Here is a 25,285-nt window from a genome sequence, read left to right as displayed (position 1 = left end):
GGAGTGGAGTGGAGAGGAAGAGGAAGAGGAGGGGGAAAGGGGAGAGAAAAGGAAAAGGAACAGAAAAAGGAAGACGAGCAGAAGAATCGCGGATGGCGAGAAGCACGACGGGCTTGGACGAAGTGCAGCGGTCCTTCTAATCTGGGTTGGGAGCGCAAAAGCCCACAAGCGGGCTGTTTGGCAGGGGTGTCAGTCTTCCCCAGCTACTGTACAGTTGTGGTTTAGTGGTTTAGTGGTTTATTAGAGGGAGCCGCGCTAAACAGGAGCTCTCTCGAAGCTATCCCGTAGAGTAGATTGTCGGGCGAGTGTCCGTTCCAGCTGAGCTGCTGCTTTGGATCTGATCTGCATCAGCTGGGCTGGCTTCAGCTCCCTCCCTATCACGATGCCAATGAATAAAAAACAAATACCTCCCCAAGATGCTAAATACGGAAACTAGAATACAGAATCCAGAAGCCAGAAGCGAGGAACGAATCCATCCACGGCATAGGGAGGGTCTGGTCTGGTCTGTGCGGAGCCTGGAAAACAAACCCAAACTTCTCACAACATCAAACGTGCTTGTCCTCGTGGTTCCTCCGCCATGTGTTTCTGGGTCGAGTTTGGCTTAGGACCCCTTCCATAGTGTTGCAATGCTACCTTAGTAGTCTGGACGGACTCCGTATTTATCGGTCACGGTGATGATTTTCGGGGCTTCCATTCCCTGATTTCCCATCCAGCCAGACCGTTAGTTTAGCTGACCCGCAACGGCATAACGCATTCTGTCTGTCTTGTCTATGGGTCGTGGGATGAATGGAGTCGCCGGTGCATCATTTCTGATCTTCTTCTCAGTTTTAGCGGGCTTGTACCCTTGCTTCGCGCATCAAACACAAGAGCGTTACTTTGATGCAAGGACATCATGAGATCAGCAGCAGATTGCCCATTTTCTGGGGTGGTACGAAAAAGTCCCTGCATTTGCAGATGGAGTGATTGATTGATTGACTGATGCCCGCATGTATGTACGAGTACTAATGTATGTACTCCGTACAGTAGAGGATGTACATGATGATGTGCGCATAAACGCAGCGACTTTTTATGTGCTCCGTGCCACATGCTTCCTGTCCAGAGCCAACCGGAGATGCAGCTCATGGGACGCATGACTCCCGTGGGCGTCGATCTCCAGAAAAAAAAAAAAGAGGGTGGGCTTCCCACATGCCAGACAAGTGCCGCCGATTGGGGCATTTTGTTTCTCCCTCCTGCTCGTGCTCTTTGGTCTCCAGGCAAATCAAATCAAAATGGCTGGGGAAACGCTAGAGAGTGACTCGTAGATGGCAGAAGATGAGCGTGTTACTCCGTTGCTCTTTAGCTGGGAATCCGTCGGGCGGCTCGAGATGACGGAACTGCAAAAACGCCATTTTAGAGGTGTCGTGACCTCGGAGGCGTGCGCTGTGCCGAAAGAGATCGCCGGCTCGGGCTGCCTGACGGTCTCTGCGCAAGGATGGCTAGGTAGCTTGCAGTTAGGATCACTGATGCGATAAGCCGGTGCGGGCTGAGGCGACCATGAGGCCATTCGCGCCAGAGCTAGCTCCAATGCTTATTGCAAATAGCGCCGACAGGTGGCGGGCATTCACCGTTTCTACGAGCTAATAGCAGCGGTATAGAGATGGATCAAGATACCTATATAAAGAATCAATCCGGTGTGGCTTGGTTCGATATATTTAGTAGATTTGAGTACTAGGTAATATACTAATAGCAGCAGCTATAGCCATGGAATTCGGAATGTGTTACTATTTGTCCGGGACCATCTTATGTCTGTTACAGGCAAGGGTCATGAGATCAAAGTCAATGATGGAGAAATCGGTCAGATCAACAAAAGCATCATATATGACATGTTTCATTCCATTTTAATGGTATGGGTGGTTAGAAAAAGTTAAATGTGCCTGCAGCGGCATTGATGCAATCTGCTCCATCACACCCTCTTGCACTTCATCCAATTCTTTGCGCATTTTTTCATTCATCGCATTACTTTTCAGTCGCTCTTCCGTAGACTTTATTTTCTTCTCAACATCACTTTTACAAGCAGCTACCTGGGCATTAACCTTACGTCTGCGAGCAGCTATCATCTCATTCAACTTCTGCTCGTAAGCAGAGAGCATCTCTCCCAGCTTGCGCTTATGGGCAGCGAGCCTGATCTCCAACCTTTCTTCAAAGAGAGCTTGCATGATTGCCGTGTCTGTTGGTTCGGCATCATGGTCAGTTATAGAGCTCTCATCAGATAATCTTCTTCTCTTTGCTGTGCGAACTATTAGCACCATGAATGACATCTTAGAAGAGTTACGACATGTTGTATAGAAGCTTACCAGAACGTGCCAGAGGAATGCTTGGATCCGTCTCTTGATAGGCCGGGAGTTCTTGAGCGGTGAGAGCATCGTCCTGATCATCAACGGTTTCAAACAGACCATCTCCCTCAATCACTTGTGCACCCTGGCCATGGTACAGAGTGTTCAAGTTGGCGAGTGATGCAATGGTTGAGAACTTTTGCTCCGTGATGCCATTGCAAGGTAGAAGAGAGACTCGTACTGGGAAGCGATGCATAAACAGTAAAATTTAATAGTTGGATGAGGCTACGAAGAGAACGCACTGCCTCTTCCGCCCCTTGTCCTAGAGAGGTGTACATTTTGGGTAGAACAAGAGCAGATCGTCTACTAAGTTCAAAGGTAAGAGCAATGGTAGCAATACCAAATGGCGAATGTTGAGGTAGAGCAGTAAATGACAGCCGGCGTATGCGTTCTGGGTAAACGAAAATGTAAGCATTGATGAGGCCATGCCGAGAGGCACCAGGGGCGCCCTCAAGTCTCAGGCTTGTATGGAGTCTGAAGAATGCATGGTTATGATGTCTCGCCCAATGTAAGTCAAGCAAAATATTGTCCACGTGTTGTTCGCGCTGCCAGAAGACGTGCGCACGTATCTTTGTTTGGTCCATCTTGCTGTGCCATGGTGGTTGGATTTCCTGGTCTTACCGGCTGGATGAGTCTGGCGATGAAGATGTGACATCATCCATCCTTTGACCACCAGAAACTACATTTCTCTCATCTGATTGAGCATCATCTGGAGGCGGAGTATTCGGGGTTCTTGTAGTTCCCAGAATGGTTGAGGCGGCTGGGGAGCAAGATGCATCGGTCATGTTGATGGAGCCTCAGTCAGTAGGTAGCTAAAATAGAGTCATTAGTATTGTCAAGGCAGAAACAAAGAAGAGCATGCAAAAGCGAGAGTGAGGAATTGTTGATTGGAGCTACAAGACTTGTACAAAGGGAAGCCAGAGAATTGAGGAATTGAGCTTAAATACAGAGAAAATCGTATAGACACCCGACGTGGTGCCCAGTTGGCAGAGGTATCTAACCCGTATGCCAACCCACCTACCATACGACCATTTGAACCAATAATGTTCCGGATGAACTGACCTTGAAGATCTCCAAGACCGTCGTAATGCAATAACGTACCTCCAGGTCCCCTGTGAGCCATATCCATCAGAGTAAAATTGGCCTCCAGGAGTATTTCCTAACGGCATAAGCGATACTGACCTATACCTAGCAGGTAATACTTGCACAATAGTACCTAAGAGCATACTAGGTAGGAAATTACCATAGCACCCTAGGTACCTCTAGGACCGCAACTTTCTGCAATCGCCCTCATCTTCACCTGTTACATAGTAGGTATGTTCAAGGCCCCAGATATCTAATAAGCGAAGTCATCTTGCGCAATCATGTGGAACGCAAGGACATTTCTATCTTCATCTCATCATAGATTAGTTCTTACTGATTGTTGCCCGACATATCGCCTTATGCTGTTTGAAATGAGCGACCTGACAAGTCCGTCCGCAATACATAACCCCCTTACACCTCCCGCACAACATCAACGGCACAGAATCCTTTCCACAATTTGCGCATCGAGCCGGCGGTGATGATAAACTGCTTCCTTTCCCTTTCCCCCTCTCCACCGCCGTTAGCAAATCCTCGGCTCTCTTTTTCGCCAATCGTAGCACCCGCTGCTCGCCCAGACTAACGTGCGCCGCCGCCCATGCGTTCCCCCCCAGAGGATATACACCCTCCGCGAGTTGTTCTTGTAGCTTTTCCAACCGAATCTCGAAGCTATCCAAAAGACTTCCAATCGACTCTACTATGAATCGCAAGATTTCTATTTCCTTTGAATCGCTGATTTTCGCACTTGTATCGAGTTTCCGAAGCGCTATGGCAGCAAGGTCTGATTCATCCAACCGCTGAATACGAAGATATTGAAGGACATGTTTCGGTAGAGGATCAGTGAGTGTAAGGGAGATGGTAGAGATCGAATCGAGCCCGGCTAATGCCCACAGCTTCTGTTTTTGCTCATAAAAGGGGGCCATAGGATGTGTTGAAAGAACGAGGTCATAGCTGTCGTTAGGGTTATCGGGCATGACAAAGCCATAGAGACGTAAAAGACGATTATTTGGAATAGATCCGTAGAAGATGGAAACCTAAACAGATAGTCTCAGGTAAGCGTACATGTAGTACAATCACAGGGTATAAGGTAAATTTACTTGGTCTCCAACTTCATAGTCCTTCCCCGCAAGGACAGAGAGGCTCCCAGACAGGGGATCATAGGCGTGGCACTGCACAACATCAGGCGAGTGGTTTAACATATCTGCGAAGGGCGCCAAAACTCGGAGCGATTTCCCATCCGGCAGTACGAAATCCATCGCACGACTCCAGAAGCTGCAGAGAGCCCATTTGTACTAAAGAAAAGAGCAGGAGACGTTGGTTAATGGTTCTCAATATCCATCATGTGCATATAACACCTACATCTGCGATAGTAAATTTGTCGAGTGGGAAAAGATCCGGGTGCAGTCCAAGAACTCGCATGACTAGTCCCCTGTAATCGTCCTCAATTCTCTGTTCTAGCTGCTTCGTGATGGTATATAGTGAAGTCCCTGCGCAAACCTCCAACTCATCATTCTCAAAGAAGATGCTTGAAGAGTAGCTCGCGGGTAACGCCGCCACATGACTTCGTGGGCCATCATATCCAGACTCGCGCGATCGTACAAAAAGGAGATAGATAGCTAAGGTATCTTCGACGGACAATGGCGGCTGTGTAGAGCGAAGGACTGGCCCAAGAAGAGGATCTGCATATGCATGCTCGACTGTCCAGAGGCAGTCGCTAGGAATGGTGAGAATCCTTTCTCCTCGCTTGAAACGCCGTAGTGTTCTAGCACCGCGCCCAGTGACCGGAAAATCGGCAAGCTCCAGGTCATCCAGGCCTGTCGCCCCAACTTTCTTCAGCCAGTTCTCCATGAAATCAGATCAGAGAGTGTGCGAGTGAAGGAAGATGACGGGAAAGAATGCGTTAAGCAATCCACAGCTACTATAAAGTTCTAAATGACGTCTTGCGTGTTGGAATTTATGTAGTGAGATGAAGATTACATAACCACAATTCCTTCACCCACCAAAAAGGGTACCCTTGAGCCAAACAGGTGGGGTCATCATGATCCTCCTGTTTACATGGTACTACCAACAACATCATAGATGCATGTAAGTGGTTGTATAGCCGCCGCACTTTTAGCCTCATGTATCAATCAATTACTCCGCAGAGGAGGCGCTCTCCAGCGCTACATAAATGGCGCAGAATTCTGTAGCTACTCCGGAGATAGAGCTGAGAAGCCATTTGGACTACATCAGCAGAAACCACAGTACAATTCCTCTATCAAGCAGTCACCATGTCGGTAGATATCCTCTCCACACTTAGTTTTCTCATCAAGCTGGGGTTAGAGATCAAGGCCCGGCTCGACTCTCTCGACCAAGCTGCCGAAGACCTTGGATTGTTGACCGCCAACCTTAGACTTTTGCAGGGGGTGTTTGAGAATCCTGTGAATGGGGACATCGTCAAAGCCAATTTATCAGAATTCGTCAGTATCCTGGATGTTCTGCAAAGCATCGCAAATTCGTGCAAAGAGTGCGCAAAGGCTCTGGACACAGACCTGGCTGGAGCGAAATCCGCAGCGGAAAAGACCAAGAGAGTGTTCAAGCGTATATGGAATTTCGGGAAGATCCCCGAGCTTCTCGCTGAAATTCAGCGCAAGGCCGAACAGCTCCAAAAGATATACAGCGCTGTGCAAGCTGTGCTTCTCCAAGACATCAGGGCGCAACAGGAACGAGCGACTGGGAAGGAAATTGTTAAATCTACCCCCTCTGTGGGAAATTCAGTTCTACATGGACACTTACTCAGCCTAGACCTCAACACGGATTTTGCTAGCATCGACCAGCTGGTGGGAGGCCTCATGGAAGAGTGCAAACATCTTCAACAACGACTTCAAGAGACTATTCTATCTCCCGACACATCGGCTGTTCAGCAGTATCAAACGCTGAACCCAGAAGGAGCATCTTTTTGGAGGGATCGGTTCCAAAAAGATGAACTTGGGGTCTCAGCTCTTCGCTACGAGGTAAAGATGCTTAAAGCCTCCTACGCACAATATTGACATCTCACGCTGACATATTACTTTCTTTACAGACTTTATACGTTTCATGGGCACGCTTTTTACATGAGGTCGAGACGTCCTTTATTCTGAAAAAGATACCCACTGGAATTGCTGAAGTCGGAGATATCGACGTCCTTCGTAAACAAGGATCTTGCTATCGCGTCGACCAAGGCGGCATGCGTCGTCTTTCCACCATCCGGCCTCTCTGGCTTCCGGCTCTGCGGTTTGCTCTCGATCCGCTGCAAAAGGGTTACGTCAAACCTCAGGACTATTTTAATCTCCTTCGCGACTCCTCATTGTCCGACGCGCTAAGAAAGTTGGCCCTCGAGAATTCAGGTTACGGTATACTTGTCGAATGTGAAAGGGATTCCGGAGATCTCGCCTTACCAGCAATAATCGAGTCCCCTGCTGATCACGTCGGTTGGACCTCTGCCCAAATTGTGGCCGTTCCAACATCTGAAGAGCTAGGAATAATTACCGAGCGAGATGTCTTGAATTCAAACAGCAACTCTCTTTTCACTGCCTTGAATGACACTTCTCAAGACGTTCGAGTTTATGTTCGCTACCTCCAGACCGGCCAAATCGAGAGGAAGAGTCTCTCGAGGCAAGTTCGTCCTGTAGGGGGGTTTTCTGTCGGCGCTGTATTATCTATCCGGTATGAGATGGAATCAGGTGGTTATGCCTGGAGCAGCGACCTTCATATCACCGAGTTCAAAGCATGCTACGGCGGACACTACGTTATTACGGCGGGGGCGAGAACGATTTCGAGTGCTGTTGTGTTTTCCACGAGGCCTCTCAAAAATTCCTTCGACAGGATGTTACGTGATGACGACGACTGTTCAAGCTCCAGTATACCTGAGCTGGACTGCGCGCTTCTGGGTTCATCAAAAGTGTTCGCCAATCCACCAAAAGTTGGCGAAAAGATTCAGGTGTGTATTACTTCTGCTGCAACACCGATAATGCATATACCAATACGCCGTGCTAATTCTATATTTCTGGCCAGATCGAGTACGATGGATTTTGGTACGATGCGAGAGTCACGGAAGTGGACGGTGAGGAGATAGAGTATGTTGATTGGGAGAATCAGCCAATGCAAGGCCTAAACGTTATTACGGAAGTTCAAGAAGATAGTCAAGGAGATGATACGGATAGCGGTAGCTTTTTCTTTCCTGATGAACAACTGACGCAGCTCGGAAAAGGTACGAGGCGGTTATGGCGACCATGGGCAAGAAACAGAACGAATTACGACATTCGACCATATCGTTGCTTCCATATCGGGGACACTATCGAGGCACCCGTTATGTACCCGGATTTCCGATTCCATTACCATGTTACCAACCGCTCGCAGCTCTATTTTCCCGCCCGAATCGTTGATGTACAAGGAGACCAGTATGTGGTCGAATTCAGTCCGGCGCTTTCCGTTCATGGTTGGTGGCTGGGGAGAATGCCCAAGGGCGAACAAGTTGACCTAATGCCAGGTTCAGGCATCAAGGTAGAAAACCCGCTGGACTTTAATCGGATGACGATAAGTATGGATCTGGTCCGTCCGTTCTCTGGGGGGCCACGGCCAGTTCTAGGGGCTCAATCTGCGAAGCCATCTGGTTGGAGTTCGTTCCAAGGCGTTCGTCTCTCCAATCTTGAGCAGCTGTTAGAGGAGAGCCTATGGGACAATGACCATCATGGTCAGCGAGGCCAGTGAGGCTGGAGCCATTTTGTTGGGAGGGATAAATGACTATGTAGTATATCCTTGATAGGATAGAAGGGGTGCTTAAGTCTCCTACTTTAATTCGTGGATCATAAAAAATAAGTGTGTCGTGAGAGTATGTCGTGAGAGTGATTCATTACAGTATGGCGACAGACTGAGCCAGCTTATAGGTTAGGTAGTGGTCAAGAGATTTTGCTCACCACCTGCCACTGGTGTCCAGAAGAAGAGGCTTGACTTTACGAAGAGATCAACAGGTAGATAAGGTCAGTGCAAGTGGCTTCCAATAACTTGAACCTTCCGTGTTCCCGCTCTTGCTCTTGCTCTTGCCCTCACTTTCTTCCACAGGTATGTTAAAGTCCAGCTGCAGATGCGGATTCTCAGCGAGTCTCATCTTTATCAAATTCATATCATGTCAAGGCACCACCGAATATGGCGTATTGTCAATATGGCGTATCATGAATCTTTCCAACTCATAGCTCCAAAAATCGAGAGATACACAAAGTTAAGAGGTCCGCCTGGACACATGCTTTTCAACTGGATGGGAAACGAAGTCGAGCGCCTCGTTGCTGTACCCATTCAACGGCAAGACGTCCCGCCGAGACCTGACATGGCCACATCTACGGGCTCAGAGTCACAGCTCCAGAACGAATGCCAGATTGTCAAAGCAACCGCTGGAGACTCTCCCAAGGAGATGCAGGAAAAGAAGCATCTAAAGCGCAAAGCTAACAGCGAAGAGCATACCGACTCCTCTCCGCACCAGCAGCGGGCAGAAACAAAGCCCAGCGACGAAAAGGACGAGGCCAATACCAATCCTACTACATTTTCCAACCTCCCTTTGGAAGTGCATCGACTGATTTTTGATCAAATCGATCTCATCGAAGACACTGTTTGCCTCGGTCTAGCAAGCAAATATCTCTGGACCATTGCCAAGGATCACCTCCACACGTATTATGCTTCATTTTTGGGGCGTTGGGCTGCCCAGAGAATAGTCTTCGTAGGAGATGACGTTGAAACAATGGACTTTCCTCCAGGATTGTTCTCTGCAGAAGAATTGGATGAATTACCAACAACAGTTGACATACCTTACAACTACGAATACCCCGAGCCGCCGTTGGAGACGTACGTCCCTACGACGCTGCATCACTTCACTCTTCCCCTCTTTGCCAGAAAGGAAAGATTTCACAGTCTGTCAGAATTGTCGATAGATATATATGCAGCATGTAGAGATCGGAACAAATTCAGGTATGATCCTGCATTGAAGTCGACATATCGGGATATCATTGCCGAAGAGGCAACCTACTTTCCACAAGACCAGCCATGGATTCTCCGGAACTTGACAGTGAGGGAGTTTGTCCGCTCGGAAGCCATTGCTCTGAAACCAGAATTCATCCACGGTCCTTTTGTGGATGGATTTGGATTTGGCCAAGTTATCATATCGCGCATCTGCTGGTCAACAGATCCCTGCGACAGCATTGACTGTGCCGTACCTATCCACAGGGGAGTGTGGGCAGGACACGCGTTTGAGATTATAACTCTGGCAAAACACAGAGCTGAAGCCACAGAGACAGAGTGGAGAGATGTGAGCGAGGAAGTGGCAAGTGAGATTGCGATCATATGCGAGAGTAAATATGGACCCGATTGGCACGAGATCATATGCAGACGTTTCTTCGATGGCGGAGATGCGTCTCGAAATACTGTTGATCCGCATTTGACACTTTTCAAGAGGCCCATTTAGATGGAAGAAGGGGGGATGCCGGTCAAAGAAGCCTTGTTAAGAAAGACCAGTCAAGATGATGATGGGGGCAGGGTATTCACACTTGTATCATTCCGCAGCATGAGGTAGAGAGGGCATCAATCAATAGACATACATGTGCAATGCTATTCCAACTACTTCTGTAAACCTCTTCAGCTCATCCCGCAGAGTTTACTCCATACCTAGCACTTGCTTGCCGTAAGGCATCCATGAAGTAAAGCTCATGTCTTGTCGTACAAGTAGACTCGATGCCTGGCCGATAGATCTCTCTACGTCAGTTGCCGGATGGATGCCGGATGGAGACCAGAGACATGCATCGGTCCTATGAGAGAGCCGCACTGGGGAACAAGGCAGTTCTTTTCCTTGTCAGTTTTACCAAAAGCAGAGCGATGCAGAAATCGCCTGTTTTTAGCTCGATGCACCATTGGCTTACTTGTACTGCAAGCAGTTTAGTTCTCTATGATGCTGAGTTGGAGAATTGGATCCCTGTATGCTGCAGCGCTATGCTAGTGAGACTAACGTTGGTAGCTTCGCTGAAGAAAGAACAGCGGTGTGATGCAGTATGAGAGGGAAAAAAAAATCTCCTCACTCGGATTTGTTCTGGGTATGCTGGTGGCAAGATTTGTCTCTCTTGGTCATTGTCGATTTGTGAGTTGTAACATCATGCCAATGCATCGGTTGGGAGGCGACGAACGAATCATGCCAGGCCGAGGTCATCCGGTTAACAAGCAGGCAATTGTAAAACTTTTGCTCGTATGTCTCTACGTTGAAAAAGTAACCAAGTTATCGGATCATAACCGGTGTTGCTCCAATGGAATCTTCGCCTGACCCATGTATGAGTAGCGCTGCCCAAGTTTTTCCAAACCTGATGAGGACATCTCGAAGTGGAACGGCATATTGTACAGCTCATACCTAACAGGAATACCTATAGACTCCATATCGTCTAGCGAATGAGGGACCAGCGCTTCACTCTGCATTCAACGCAAAAAATTTGAATAGTCTTCAGACACACCACCGACCGGAAAAGAAGGCAGAGAATCTTCTGATTTGCTGCATAGCATCTGTTTGTAATTTGGTGGCTGGCGTCTAAAATCTCTACAATACCCAATATCCTGGAAGACGTCGAGAGATGTGGGCTTTAAGAGGTGGCTGGAGCTTCTTCTCCCACCAGCTCGCGCCACAGGAGGTGGCAAGGATCCACCCATGTCCTCCCGCGCGTGGGGTGGATCTTCCTTGGCGTGGCATCCCCTTTGTGGCGAGTGTCGGCGGTTATTTTTACAAGCAGCAACGATTGCTGGCCATTCAAACGAGGGACAATGGCGCTGATCTCAAAGTGAGGGCAAGGCCAATCTCCACGGCCTCTTGCATGCTTCATTTTGCGCTTTAAAAAATTGTGGGGGTGTTTTGGGTTTTGACAGATGAGATGAAGCAGGAGATGCTGTACTGAGGCATGGAGTACTTTTACATAGGGCAGAGACGGAAATCAGGGGATTGCGGATAGCGGCTAGACTTAGTGAAATGACGGGCACTGGCAGAACGCCACAAAAAAGAAAAAAAGAACATGGAAAACAACAAAAAGGAAAAACACATACAAAATTTCCCGGAGGAAACATGACTGACGTCTGCACAGTAACCTCACGTTAGTTTGCTGCATGACGCCAAATGTGACACACGGCCAGTTGAAAGTGACCGCTCGATGTGATGCATTGACGAGCCCACTCGCACACAAAGTCGCAAAGGTGGTCAGGGCGGGTCGAACGACCCCTGACGCTACAGCCAAGGTACCGTGCCGTGGCACCACCTGAGGTTTGGGAGATACCTGGAACTGCACACGGAAGGCGGCACAGGCTCGAGTACCCCGTTACCTTTGTTCTTGGGGGTGCCGTGTACTCGAGCGGACAATTAGCATCCAATGATACGAATGGGTTGACCTGATGCTACCCCATATGCATTGCACACACCAGAAATCGAAACTCGATGATGAGCCCGTCGCTGCATCGAGCCGGTGCAATTTCTCGCCCACGCCAATTGAGCTGCCAACTTCATCGACGGCGCTTCCGGGGCTCAGGACTAGCACGGTATCTAGCAGTCTACTATACTTTAGCAATCTGGGCACGACTCCATCCATCCACGCTGCCCGGACTGTGGACTGTACCATCTGCTCGCTCACCTACATACAGCACGCCGCTTCTTCCCCACAGCCTAGGCCTGTCCCCGGGGGATCTTTCTGCCCTTGGCCTTGGGGATTTTTCGTCGTTTCTTTTTTCTCTCTCTCTCCCTCTCCAATCTTGATTTTACGGACCCGGCAAGGCGACCCCCGGCCTTCAGACAAGCAACTCCTTTACCCCCTCGATGAAACGAACCTTTGCCGTACGAGTACTCCGCTCACCGAACACCCACTAGCCAAGGCAGCTCTTTCTCACACCGGCGCAGGCTCGGGGTATCCAGGGCCGCTTTTACGTTGGTGCTGTACTTGCTCGTACAGTACTATCCGATCTACCTGTTCCCTGAGTATCGTACCTAGGTACCTAGTACAGTAGATACAGGGTACTGGGTACGAGGTGCTGAGCACAGACTGCTCCAGGAATCGAGTCGAACCACTTTGCGCTACCCGTATCTCTGCCGTCTTCACGGCGGAAAGGAGGAAGGCGGTATCTGAAGTCTCTCCCCCGGGACAATAGGGACAAGGCTTTGGAGCAAAGCAATCCGCTTCACCACAAGCCCTCACTACCTTAATCCACCTAGAGCAGGCTCAACACCAAACCTCTTCTCGACGACCAGCCAGGCGGGCCCTGATGGCAATGGACGCCGGCGAAAAGCACGGCCACGAGCCGTCCACTCCCACCTTGGCTGCCGAAACAGTCCCGAAGCCCGTCGACGATGCCGAAACTGTGACACCAAAGACGACCCGTGATTCCATGGTTACCGTGAGGCTCTCTGAGCCGCCGGCGCTGTCGCTGGACACCAACAATTGTCTCGAAAGCAAACAGCCCGACTCACCCACGCTGCCAACGGACAGTAACACGAACAGTAACACGAACAGTGACAATAAGCCAACCGACGAGGGTGGCCTCGATGCGACAACCGCCTCTCGAAACTCGACCGCTACTTTGGCTGCCCCGGCAGAGCCTAACCGCAGCCTTCAGGACGAGCTTGGAGAATTTGACGATGTCGATAGCGATTGTTCAGATCCAGAGGAGGTTAACTGGGCGGAACTGGAAAAGACGGAAGATGAACAGACCAAAGACGAAGAGACTGATAATGTACGTGTGCATATGTGCATACTTTGTCATGACACGCAGGCCATGTCGTCTTCCCCCCATTCAAAGGGCCATCCCCGCTGACCTGTGATTGCAGTCCACCGCTTTGCTTCTGGCCCGTTTAGAGCAGGAAAATGCCAAGCTGGCGACAAATCCAAAGACCGTCAAGGTCCAGCTTGTTGAGAAGCTTCAGCCTAGTAGACCGCGCCCGCCGTCGATGGCTAAGCTCCGTAAGATGGTTCGCGACCCTACACCCGCCGCTTTACGATACTCAATGTTACCCCCACCACCGATGACAGATCTTGAATTCTACGCAGCCCTCGTCAAGGACTACCAGCAAACCGCAGCGAGGTTGCCCACGCTGCTGTCCAACAAGATCCGCAAAGGAATCCCCCCACCGCTGCGAGGCGTTGTGTGGCAGAGCATGTCTGGTGCTCGCGACGCCAGCTTGGAGGAACAGTACGAGCGACTCAATGGCGAATCTAGCCCTTATGAGGGTCTCATAGGCAAGGATCTCGGCCGGAGTTTCCCTGGTGTTGAAATGTTTCGCGACCCGGATGGTGATGGACAGCGCATGCTTGGTCGGGTACTCAAGACGTTCAGTCTGTATGATACCAAGATTGGCTACTGCCAGGGCCTCGCCTTTCTCGTCGGGCCTCTGTTGATGCACATGCCCGACAAGCAGGCATTTTGCGTTCTGGTTCGGTAAGCGGCTTCCCTTGCCCTTGTTTTTTAATTTCTCCGTCTCCCTACCTTTTTGTCTCTCCATCCAAAGTCAAAGGTGGCACAGCTACCCTTGGACCAATGTGACACAAGTGATTGTACTAACCGGGGCATCTTCTGTTTTTAGTCTCATGGATCGCTATGATTTGAGGAGTTGCTTTCTGCCAGATCTTTCGGGACTCCATGTGCGAATATACCAGTTCCGAGAACTCCTGCGGGCTAATCTCCCTATGCTGTGGAGCCACCTGGAAGATCTGCAGGTGGAAACGGCGTATGTTTCGCAGTGGTTCTTGAGTTTCTTCGCGACCACATGCCCCTTGCCGATGCTGTTCCGGATATACGACGTTATTTTCGCCGAGGGCGCTTCTGAGACACTAATGCGCGTCGCGCTATCACTGATGCGGAGGAATGAGACCAGGTTGCTGTCCTGCACCGAACTAGAAGACGTGATGCAGCTCCTTTTATCCAGGGGTCTGTGGGACTGCTATCATTACAACGCCGACGAGTTTGTGCAAGATTTCGGAAGCCTTACAAGCACAGTCACCCGAGAGAAGCTCGCCCAGCTCGAGCAGGGATACCGCGAATCTCTAGTCGCGACCGCCAACACCGCTCGCACATCTGACATCGCAACAGCTGCAGCCCGCTTCCTTGGTCGTATCTGGGCGTCGTCTGGTGCGTTTCCCAGAGGTTCAGGATTGGTTCCAGGATTGAGTGCACCATCAAGGCCGCTGAGCATGTTGCGTCGGAGCACCTCCAAACAGAGCCTTGCCTCGACTCTAAACTCAGTTGAGGCAAGCTCCATGAGCGTCACGAGTTCATCCTCGACGGATGCTACCACCGTGTCGCGAGATTCTTCAAACACGAATGAGGATGATTCCGGAAGCCGTGAATCGACCCCAGTAGGCCCCAAGGCCGCTCCTAGCACCAACAAGAACACAGAAGATAGGTATCTGCATAGCCAGATTGAAGACCTCCTCACTGCACTGAGCGAGCTGCAGCGGAATCATGCACTGTTGTCGAGCGAGCTTAAGCGTGAGCGAGAGGAGAGGGAGGAGGATCGCAAGGCTGTGCGATCCCTTTTGGATGGACTCAAGAAGAGAGCCAGCGGTGGGGATGAAGCAGCAGCAAGTGAAGGCGAGGATGTAACTGACAGCTCGACCGATGAAGATGCGACTGAAAATGCTGAAGAAGGGGAAGGGGAAGTGGAAGAGGGGGCAGAGAAGAAGTCTGATGATGACAGCTCGGCCAAGGCAAAGGATGCGCCATCCACCGAGGACCTTTCAGAGCTGCTCGATCGCGTGGAGAGCCGCTTTGGAAATGCAGATGATACCGACGACACTAAAAAGAAGGACAAGCCTCAGTCGCCCTCATCTGGACAGAAGTCGGAATTGCAAGTCGAATTAGATCAAGCCAAAGACCAGCTAGCCAGCGCCATGTCACAGAATCAGGACTTTAGCCGACGGATCCACGATTTGGACCAGGAAATGTCGTCTCTCAAAGAACAGGTTCGGGAAAGCCATAGCCATGTCAGAGCTCTCCACCAAGACAAACAGCGGCTAGAAAAGCAAATACAAGCTATGAGGTCGAGGCCGATATCCGGGGATCCCCTTGGCGGCCGCGATTCGGGAGCGGAGTGGACTCCGAAGCCGCCCGCCGGCTTGAGGGAGTTTAAGCTTGGGCGTAGCAAGTCAATGGCTGCTCAGGGCGCTACGACTAACAGACGAAAGTCGTCATTGCTGCAGAGTAACGATCTTGTCCCGCCGCCGCCAGCGTCGATGCCAGCGACCCCAATGGTGTCAAATGATGACAGCAGGTCATCGACAAACGACCTCGACACGCTGCTCCTAGATCTTGTACAGGCCAAGACGGCGCAGGCCATTGCGAAGCAGGAGGCGGAGGAAGCCAAACAGAAGTTGGAGGCGCTGAAAAAGGCCTACGGATTACCAAACGATTCTCCTAACGCTCCTATTGTCCCGGGATCCGTCACTGTCAAAGTGGCGCCAGCCCCAGCTACGACAACATCTCCCGGCACCGGTGGCTTCTGGGGTTGGCGCAGGTGAGACATGGGAAGCGGAGTGGGAGAGGAAGAGAGAGGATAGGTCCGGATAAAGAGATGGGAGAATAGCATGCCACCGAGCAGGTCGGATTGGGAAATACCCATACGCGTTGTTGTCGCCACCTACTTGGGGCCTTTGATTACAATGCACGACTTGTGGAAATGAGCCCTTGACCTGCTGCTCATCAAGGTTGCATTTGCTTGGGAGGGCGCGCTACTCGTACGGGAAGGGTTTCACTCTTGGGAGGAATGGCCACGGTAGAACGGAGGGTGTTGGTTCTTGGACGGACAAGCCCGGTTTGTTTGTTTCTTTCTGTCTTTTTCATCTATGCATTAGGGTCAGCTCATATTGGAGCGAGGCGTGTTTTGCTCTTCTCTTCTTTTTCGTTCTTTTTTTTCTTCCAACTTAGCACGGAGTTTTTTTGATGGCATGGGATGGGTCAGAGGATATTCATGTGAGCCGAAGCTTGCGAGGCAGTTTTGAGCAGACATAGCGGACGCAAATACCTAGCACAGGGGTTGAGGATGCATCGTGAGCAACGGGGTGTCATTGCATTGCAGCACATGTGAAGTCGGCGTAGCTTGTGCTTTGTCTTTCATTTGTCTCTCCCTCTTGGCTTCTGGTCCCTTCTTCTGCCTGCTTCTACGAATACGATGTACTGCGGAAATGACTGACTTGTTGCTATTACCAGCGGTGAGTATGACCTTTACATTTATCTCACTTGCATCACAGCTGCAGAAGAGGCCTCGGTATCACATCGCAACAGGACCTGGCCAACGAATGGCGGCGATGGATCACATGCTTCGTGGCGAGAAAGTTTGGAAGCTGTGCCTCGACGTGTCCGTGATATTGAATAACTAAGCGCGCTGTGGTAGGTCGATGCTCGCCGGTTTCATTTTGCGACAGGGCTCTCGGAAGCTCTTTGGTTCGATGAACGCAAAGTCTCCGCTTTTCAAACCGAAACCTCGTCTTCCGTTGTTGGAGGGTGACACTTCGTGGCTTTTACCCCGAGTTGGTACTTCATCTATTTGGGCCAATGAGCTCCGTACATGTGTAAAGCAGTGCATAGAAGCGTTACTTACCTATGCAAGATATCGCGTCTCTCGCGCGCTCGGCTGTTTATGACAACAATGCATCTCGTCGTGATATGTTGATAGCAAGTCATCGAGATCATAGATAACGGGGAATATTCCTGCTTGGGTTCAAAGGTCTTCCTGAGCACTCCGAGCACGTTCTTCCTCCCAGAACACGCAAAATCTGTGCCCGACAATCGTCTCGCCAAATCCTCCTGCTAAGCTTTTGCTGGGACACCGACGACAATAACAAGTAAACATGACATTAACCACCCCAGAAACACGCCGATTTCCATCGCTGTCCGAGTTCAATGGAACATCTCGTCCAGGCTTTCATAACGTTGAAAGTGATTCGGCTTCAATCTCCTCATCGGCTTCTGAGGAGAGCTCCATCTCAGGAGTGTCACCGCCAGAAAGACAGATGATGAGCCTGCGCCTATGTGAGGCCAGTGTAGAATATCAAGTCCTCAATGAGAACACGGTACCTGATGCCGCCAAGGAGCTGTTCTTTCTCATGGATGACATCGGACGTGGTCGTGATATTGTACCACATGCTTTGAAGTCGACCATTGAGGAAAAGCTCAAGGATCAACCAATGTCACTAAGAAGATGGGACTCTTCTTTCATACCCCAAGGCCACGACGATGATTTGCCTGGCCGGATCCCGTCTTTTGAAGAGGTCAAAATCATTTTAGCAAGGGCCGTCGAGTGTGAAAAGTTTCAGGGTGAAGAACTTATGTGGAATGGTGAGGTTCTTCTACGCTTGCTTCGGGGCATATTCGAAGACCGTCTTGGTGGACAGTGCGATGACTTTAATGCCATACTTTGGTAAGCTTCCACACTTCTTACCAGCGTATAGATACAAGAAACCATGCTAAGTTTCATCATCTGTTGCTCGTTACAGCACCAGAGCCCGACCGGATCGAGAATTCGAACCGATGTCATCCACAGGCAGGATGATTGACGTCTGCATATACGCCTCGCTCGACCAGAATCAGGAACTCAGGGCGGCCATGGCTGAGTTTTGCATGACTGCGCCCACTGCAACTGTCAACCATACCGACTTTGAACCTCTCCAACTTCGCCCCCTTGTACTCGGCATCGGCACCAGGAAGCCCGGAGTGGAATGGGACAAGGCTCAAGGGCAAATCGGCATCTGGCATGCTTCCCAGTGGGCTTTCCTTAGATGGGCCGTTCGTCGGAAGCTTCAGAAACAACGCGTAGCTAAAGGGGCTGATGAAGGAGAAGAAGAATTCCAGGCAGAAGAGCGTGCGGTGTTGTCGAAACTTGGCTTTATCCCAGGCATCATTGTACAAGGCAATCGATGGCATCTTGTCATCTCCACGTATAATGAAGGGAAAACCACGCTTTGGGCGGAGTGGGTGTTTGGCACCACCAAGAGCTTGATGGATATTTACTCGGTCATTGCTGGTGTCCGCCGGCTGACTGCCTGGGCAAGGGATACCTATATACCATGGTTCAAGGAGAATGTTCTTATGTAGACACTGAGGTTTTGAGAGTACCTTAAGTCAACGGAAACGAATCAGGCCGAGATAGATTGTTAGCCTTGATCCAGAAGTAATACCTTGTTGTAATCCAACCATGTATCAAAAACATTAAAGAGCTCTGCACTGGTGCGAGACCGCGTTGTCGATACCTTGGAAGCAGTGTAGCATGACAACATGCCAGCAGTATCATAACTGCGTTCTGGTCCACCGCTTGGACCTGCAGGCGCTCAATGTTTGATGGCGAACCCCGTGCTTAACGTTAGTTCCTGGACACCAGCATTTGTCTCCTCCTCTTCGCCTCCGGTCTCCGGTTTGCTCAAGCTCGCAGTCTGGGGCCTGCTGGCTAGCCCGGCATTCATGACATTGTTCAGTCCTCTCCGCAACTTCGTGTGCCGCCACAACTCCCCTATTAGCTTCGCCTTTCGCTCGTATATGATCAAGATGGTGCCCAACTTACGCACGGCCGACGCCAAAATTCTCCAGCAGATGTTGACTGCTGTTTCCATCACCAGCACCGGTCTTGTCGATGCCTGTCTCGCCCAGATCCAGAAGCATGACGGCTACCTCCATGCCATGATCCAGACTACGCCCCTGGATATCCTCCAAGAGGTCGCCAAGACTCTGGACGAGGAGAGAGCTGCCGGCAAGGTCCGCGGTTCACTGCACGGAATCCCCGTGCTCGTCAAGGTACGTGTCGCGTGGATTGTGAATTGAGGTATCGTGGTTCCTTAACGGGGCCGCCTAATAGGATAACATCGCGACACACCCAAACACCGGTCTTCGAACAACGGCGGGCAGTCTCTCGCTCTGGAATTCCAAGCCCAAGGAAAACGCCAAGCTCGTTGATTTGGTACAGTGATTCCTATATATTTCGTACTCCTTCTCAGATTTCTGACCGACTGGGATCAACATAGCTTATTGCATCGGGCACTATTATCCTGGGCAAGGCTAATCTCAGCGTATGCTTCCCCCGTCCCGTATCGATCTGGAGGAGTAACTAACATATATTGTGTTGTAGGAGTTCTCCAATTCTCGGTAAGGATACCCGGGGGGTTTCCTTCACCCAAAGACATCTAATGGTTTGTATAACAGTGGTTCCATGATGCCGAGTGGCTGGTCTGCCATCGGCGGCCAAGTGCAGTCTGCCTATGTCCGTGGTGGCCTGAGGATTGCAAAGACGGACACTCGGTGAGCCTTAAACTCATGTTCTCGAAGCAGGGAATGTTCCTAACCCGCCTCAAGAATCCTTCGGGCTCGTCATCCGGTTCCGCTGTTGGCGTGTCAGCCGGCTACGCCCCCATCTCCATCGGCACCGAGACCGACAGATCGTTCCTCTGCCCAGCAGGAAGAGCAGCCCTGTATACCATCAAGCCCACCATTGACCTCATCCCCCAGCACGGTATAGTGCCCATGTCAACCAACTTTGATTCGGCTGGGCCAATGACCAAGACTTCCTATGACCTTGCGGTGCTGCTTGATGTTCTCGCCTCTAGGTCTCCGTCCGAGTCATACACAAAAAACTTTACCGGCTCATGGTCCGGTATATCGGCTGCAACTCTCGACTATTCGAAGTGGAGATACCCGGACAGCTTCATAAAGCCGGTAGACGGCGCCGAAGCCCAGATAGTACATAACATCCCCAGCAGCCAAATTCCTCGTCACCACGACTGACTTGGAGCTAGTTGAAGGAGACTCGTGAGGCGTACGATTTGATCAAGACAAAAGTAGACAAATTCGTCGACGACGTCGGCCTTGTTACAGTCGATGCATTTGAGTTGGAAGGCAAAAATACTCTGGATATCATCACCAGTATGTTACTAGCCAGAATTTGTTAGCTTCTCCTGCCACTCGCCTGACATGATTCTCTACAGTGTCCGATATGAAAAGAGACCTCACAGCTTACCTTCAGGACCTTGGAGAGAGCGAGATGCGCACCATTACTGACATTATCAAGTTCAACAAAGAACACGCAGATGAGGAGTTGCCCCTGTGTATGTAAATGATTCGCAGATGGGGAGTCGCATTACTCGCCGCTGACGAGAGTATATAGATCATCCGAGACAGGACACCTTCATCAAATATGAGAACCAGAACGTTTCTGCGGCAGAGTATGACCGCCTGTTCGCCCACATGCGCAAGGTGGCGAGGGATTTTGGGGTGGAGCGCGTCTTTCAAACCCATGGAGTCAACGTCATCATTGGCCCAGCTGATGGCTTCATTTCAACCATGGCCTCGAGCGGTGGTGAGTGTCACACAACCAATCTCGGACAAAGGATGCGCAGTTGACTAAATTCACCATCACGATGTCGTTTAGGCTACCCTGTTGCCGCGATGCCACTGTCGTCCCTCGACTTTAACGGCCGTCCCTTTGGGCTTACCGCCCTGGCCGGAAGACACCAAGAGGCTCTCCTCGTCCAGCTCATGAGTGCCTGGGAGGCTACGTTTCCAGCTCGAAAGCCGCCGCAAGCGCTTGTTGAAGAGAGTTGAGCCCTTCTCCCAACGTGGAAAAGCGACCTGCACGAGAGGTGATTGCGAAACTCGACTTGGGTTAGCCAATGTGTCGAGACCATAGCCCCAGTTTCATCAAGAATTGACAGCAGAGGGTTAATTGAAGCGTGAGGGTGATAAGACCCCAGATTCAAACCGCTACAGCCACACAAAGAGCAGTTGTCACAAACACCCCCACGATGAAGGTTTGGACATGAGAAAGGTGTGGCTTGAGATTCCTCAGCGTCCGCGGTACGCTCGAGTGCTCCGTCTTGTTGAATCATCTCGCCTACTGCTCTGACCAATTCTTCCGGAGATTTCAAGTTGATAATGAAGTTATAATCTTCTTTAGTCAGCTCTCGTTGATAATGCTCGTGGGCACCTTCCCATCGCTGTTTCCTGCACTGTCGCAGCTAGTGCCTGCCCCCAACACGCCATATATCTGCCCGGTTTTCAATGTCATAGGTACTTATCGGACTCATCAAAATACCTACTAACTATGTACCTATTGTGCTTCGCTGTCCAGTGCCAAAACATAGAAAGACTACGGTTGCTGGCTTGTAGTCCTGCCTATTGTGGTACGAACTGGTAACTTTATGATGTCATGCAATAGCAAGTCTGGGCGCTCTCTGAACCTCACACTTCCGGTTCACGTTGGCCGAATAGTGTAGCATTATTAGGAGTCCTTAGCACAATGAGCAGTTTTCAACCTATAGTCTCCTATCCTGAACTGGCTATTTATCTTGAGAGTCTCTGTAGTTTAATACAAAAGGACAAAATTGAAGGCAGATCGACCACACCGTCAAAGGAATATCGCAGCGCACATGTATCGAGCCAGTAAGTAGTACTAACCTAGAGCCCCCAGGAGACAAGGCGTGTCGGAGTCAACCACCAAGGTTCTTACCATCAATATGACCTTTACAACTCCCTTGCATCACACAGATACGAGAGCTCATATCATATCTACCTGTTAGCCTAGGCAGCACATCGCGACAGAACCTGACCAATGAATGACCAATGGCGGCAATGGAGCACGTGCCCTAGCTAAAGGCAGCTGATGCTCTCTTTGTCCAAAGCCTCGTCGTGCCTGGACCGGAAACCGGAGGCAACTAAGGCGAGTGACCGTTTCTCGTGCTACGGATGATTTACATGAGATCGAGAACATGATGAAAAAGGCAAAAGCAAACCCCATGTGCGAAGATGGCGGGAGAGCGGAAGAGCGCCCTGGCGGGACTAAAAGGTTTGGGCGGCATGATGCCACCATTCCGACCTTTGTAGATTTGGAAGCTGTGGAGGTGCCGAGCATGTTGCCTTCGACCTGTAATATCAACTTACTGGGCGCGCTGTGGTAGGTTGATGCTTGCCGATTGCATGGAACTAATGGGGGAAAAAGAGTTTCGCATTTACGGAGCATCTAAACCAGCCTTGGTACTATTCTAATCTCTCTAACGGAGCACTATTGGTTCGTCAGACAGGCCTGTTGGCTTTTACAGTCTCATGCATGCGTGCAGCAGTGCTGCTACAGTACATGATACATGATGCCGCTTGGCTCCCCGGGGGCGGCTTTGCGCCTGGTTGGCTGCAGAGGTCTCGTTTTGCTTATCTGCGACGGTTCGGCATCACGGTCTTGGTTTGAGCGCATCAGCAGGCGTCGGATACCTACCTAGTATCTACCTAGTAGTACTTGGGCGTCTACTGTAAGGTAAGATGCTGATGCAGATGCTCGGGTCGGGTCTGGTGCATACAAGCACCTCCTTGAGTATAGGTACTCCTACATACAGCAAAGGCAAGGGAGTTCTCGTGATAATTAAAGAGGCAACGTGGGCGAGCGGATGTGGGCAGAACAGCAAGATTGTAGCGATTCATGGAGCTTTCAGGGCGCTGCGTCATTGGTGGGCAGGTGACGATGCTTGCCTTGTAGCACCTTGTCGCAGCTCTTTGCTCTTAGCGCCATCGTGTTGCATCATGCCTGCGGTCTTGTAGCTTTACGAGCCCGAGCTTGTACCTGTTCCGCGCTGGCCCTCCACAAAGAGACTCCACTGGCGGAGCTAAGGTACTTTGTGCATACCGAACAGGTACCCTCTTCGCCGCAGAGCAGGAGACCAGTTCCCCACCAGCACATGTTAATTTTGATTTTGATGTGATTTTGTGTTTTCCCCTAGTTTTTTCCTCATTTCTCAGAGTGGGAAGGTGTTGTTTCTGGTGGAGGTACTCCGTAACATCCAGCAAGTACTTTAGTAGCGAGGAGGAGGGAGGAAAAAAAAGGGACAAAGAAAAGACCCAAAAGGTTATATTTGATAGAAGCCACAAGATACGAAAGAGGAAAGAGCCCCAGAATCGTCTCCTTAAAGTAAAGTAGATAAATTAAAAAATCGATAAAATAGCAAAACCAGTGCCGCAGAAAAACTGGCAGGCAGCAAGTGGAGGGGCGCACAAAATCGCAGCGTCACAACCACGTCGACACCTGCCGCTAGCAAGAGCAAGCTTGCCCGCAGCTTCCACCAGACCATCACCTGAAAGACCAGGCCTAGGTCCTTCCATAAACTTCTCTCTTGCACACTCCAGTCCAGGGCAAGCAAAAAAAGCATCCCACCTGCCGCCATACTTTCAGCGCTTTTCCCCCCTCCTCCGAACTGCGACTCTTCTCTCCTCCATCAGCACATCGCAAAAAAGGTACGTTGTCCGAATCACCACCTCCTGCTTCCCTACAGGCCAGAAGGAGACGCTCCGTTGCTTTGGCCGCCTCTGGCTCTGCGCAGTTGTTTTTTTCTGTTTTCCTTCGTCCCCTTCCTATCTCTGGTTTGATACTGAGACGACAGCTGTCCAGCCCTAGAAATCCAGAGCTTCCGACCTCTCTTCGCCGCCGCCCGCATCACAGGAGCTCTCGCCAGGGTAGTGCGACCGACAGACCCCTCCAAGAAAAAAAGTCTCTCCAATCAAATTCCCGACGACAAAGCAAAACAAAGCAATCATCATGGCTGATACAGCTGGCGCAGTAAATGGCCATTCCAGTAAGGTATGTGGGCGCACTGCTACGCTTCTGCTCCTTTTCCCACTTGCCTACCGCTCGATCGATCCCGTACCTACATACAAGGAAACGGGGTCTGCCCAGTAATATCATGGATGACGGATGCTGACGCTTGGGTTGGGCAGTTTTGCATGTGACAGAACAAGGCCTCACAACCGCCACTTGCCCCTCCTGTATAGCTGACGATGAGCTCTAGAAGCCGCCAACGGCAGCACTGAACAGCCCTTGACGCCCTACCATTCGCTCTTCTCCCAGCTTTTGTCCTGGAAGAACCCTCGTGAGTAATGCCCGCTGCCTACTGCAAACATATGCCCACTTTCTAGCTGCGATGCACCCACCTGTTTTCCTTCGTGTGTGTGGGATCACTTTTACCTCTGGATACAGCGAATCATGGCGAGCATGGCACGGCTTTTCATGCTAACTTTTGACTGTTCCCTGCAGGCAACTCGGCCATCGCCTATGTTTCCGTCGTTGCTACCATCATCGCCGTTCGGTACCTCAACCTCTTTAGCTGGACTCTTTCATTGTCCTGGATGATTTTGGCTACCACTGTTGCTGCCGAGGTTGCTGGCAAACTGGTCCTTAGTAACGGCCTGGCCTCTCAGTTCCGTCCCCGCCAGTACTACACACTTTCCCGCGATACCTTTGAGAGGCTGGTTAGCGACGCTCACGGACTCATCAACTTCTTCTTGATTGAAAGCCAGCGCATCATCTTTGTTGAGAATGTCGGCGTTTCGGCTGCCGTAAGTCGCATGCGAGCTTTGTGGTTTGATTGACTAAGAGCTAAATTATTCTCACCCTAGGCTTGCGTCGCTGCCTTCATCTCAGGCCTCCTGATCAAGGTGCTGCCCTACTGGGTTCTTGCCATCATCGGAACCTCCATTGCTTTCTTCGCCCCCCTGATCTACTCCACCAACCAGGAGTTTATTGACGAGCAGCTCAAGACTGCTGCCGATGCTATCAATGCCCAAACTGCCCAGGTTCGAGATGCTGCTCAGAAGCAGGCCGACCATCTCGCCGCCGTCGGCAAGCAGTATGCTGGAGACTACACTGGAAAGGTCCAGGAGATCCTGCGCGGCCACGGCGTTGCTCCCGGAGCCGCCAAGAAGTCCCCTGAATTCCCTTCCCCTCCTACCGAGGAGCCCAAGGCCACCGAACCAGTTGTTCCTCAAGAACCCATCCATGCCTAAATGGATTTGTCGACGCGCAC

General features: G+C 50.7%; 6 protein-coding genes across 6 annotated transcripts; 5 read left to right on the top strand and 1 right to left on the bottom strand.

Annotated features, from left to right (window-relative positions):
• Positions 1-3,866: 3,866 nt before the first annotated feature.
• Positions 3,867-5,300, bottom strand: T069G_01564 (rubisco LSMT substrate-binding domain-containing protein; the record flags this gene model as incomplete). The annotated part of the gene is made up of 4 exons (XM_056168774.1): positions 3,867-3,962; positions 4,037-4,486; positions 4,550-4,744; positions 4,812-5,300. 4 exons carry the CDS (start codon positions 5,298-5,300, stop codon positions 3,867-3,869), a joined length of 1,230 nt encoding a protein of 409 aa, XP_056034090.1.
• A 422-nt stretch (positions 5,301-5,722) lies between these two features.
• Positions 5,723-8,180, top strand: T069G_01563 (uncharacterized protein; the record flags this gene model as incomplete). The annotated part of the gene is made up of 3 exons (XM_056168773.1): positions 5,723-6,445; positions 6,514-7,410; positions 7,485-8,180. 3 exons carry the CDS (start codon positions 5,723-5,725, stop codon positions 8,178-8,180), a joined length of 2,316 nt encoding a protein of 771 aa, XP_056034089.1.
• Positions 8,181-8,631: 451 nt separating this feature from the next.
• Positions 8,632-9,921, top strand: T069G_01562 (uncharacterized protein; the record flags this gene model as incomplete). Its single annotated transcript, XM_056168772.1, has 2 exons — positions 8,632-9,305; positions 9,429-9,921. 2 exons carry the CDS (start codon positions 8,632-8,634, stop codon positions 9,919-9,921), a joined length of 1,167 nt encoding a protein of 388 aa, XP_056034088.1.
• A 2,819-nt stretch (positions 9,922-12,740) lies between these two features.
• On the top strand, positions 12,741-15,982 carry T069G_01561 (rab-GTPase-TBC domain-containing protein; the record flags this gene model as incomplete). Its single annotated transcript, XM_056168771.1, has 4 exons — positions 12,741-13,202; positions 13,297-13,429; positions 13,499-13,904; positions 14,050-15,982. 4 exons carry the CDS (start codon positions 12,741-12,743, stop codon positions 15,980-15,982), a joined length of 2,934 nt encoding a protein of 977 aa, XP_056034087.1.
• Positions 15,983-17,311: 1,329 nt separating this feature from the next.
• Positions 17,312-21,047, top strand: T069G_01560 (amidase domain-containing protein; the record flags this gene model as incomplete). The annotated part of the gene is made up of 14 exons (XM_056168770.1): positions 17,312-17,880; positions 17,957-18,245; positions 18,312-18,529; positions 18,824-19,247; positions 19,309-19,410; positions 19,475-19,519; positions 19,579-19,595; positions 19,653-19,748; positions 19,803-19,840; positions 19,903-20,186; positions 20,243-20,369; positions 20,432-20,551; positions 20,611-20,802; positions 20,875-21,047. 14 exons carry the CDS (start codon positions 17,312-17,314, stop codon positions 21,045-21,047), a joined length of 2,694 nt encoding a protein of 897 aa, XP_056034086.1.
• Positions 21,048-24,021: 2,974 nt separating this feature from the next.
• T069G_01559 (reticulon domain-containing protein) lies at positions 24,022-25,265 on the top strand (the record flags this gene model as incomplete). The annotated part of the gene is made up of 4 exons (XM_056168769.1): positions 24,022-24,058; positions 24,272-24,352; positions 24,517-24,818; positions 24,879-25,265. 4 exons carry the CDS (start codon positions 24,022-24,024, stop codon positions 25,263-25,265), a joined length of 807 nt encoding a protein of 268 aa, XP_056034085.1.
• Between the last annotated feature and the right edge of the window lie 20 nt (positions 25,266-25,285).

Source organism: Trichoderma breve, chromosome 1, assembly GCF_028502605.1.
Source record: "Trichoderma breve strain T069 chromosome 1, whole genome shotgun sequence".
NCBI classification, from domain to species: Eukaryota; Fungi; Ascomycota; class Sordariomycetes; order Hypocreales; family Hypocreaceae; genus Trichoderma; species Trichoderma breve.
This window is presented reverse-complemented; position numbering and strand designations above follow the sequence as displayed.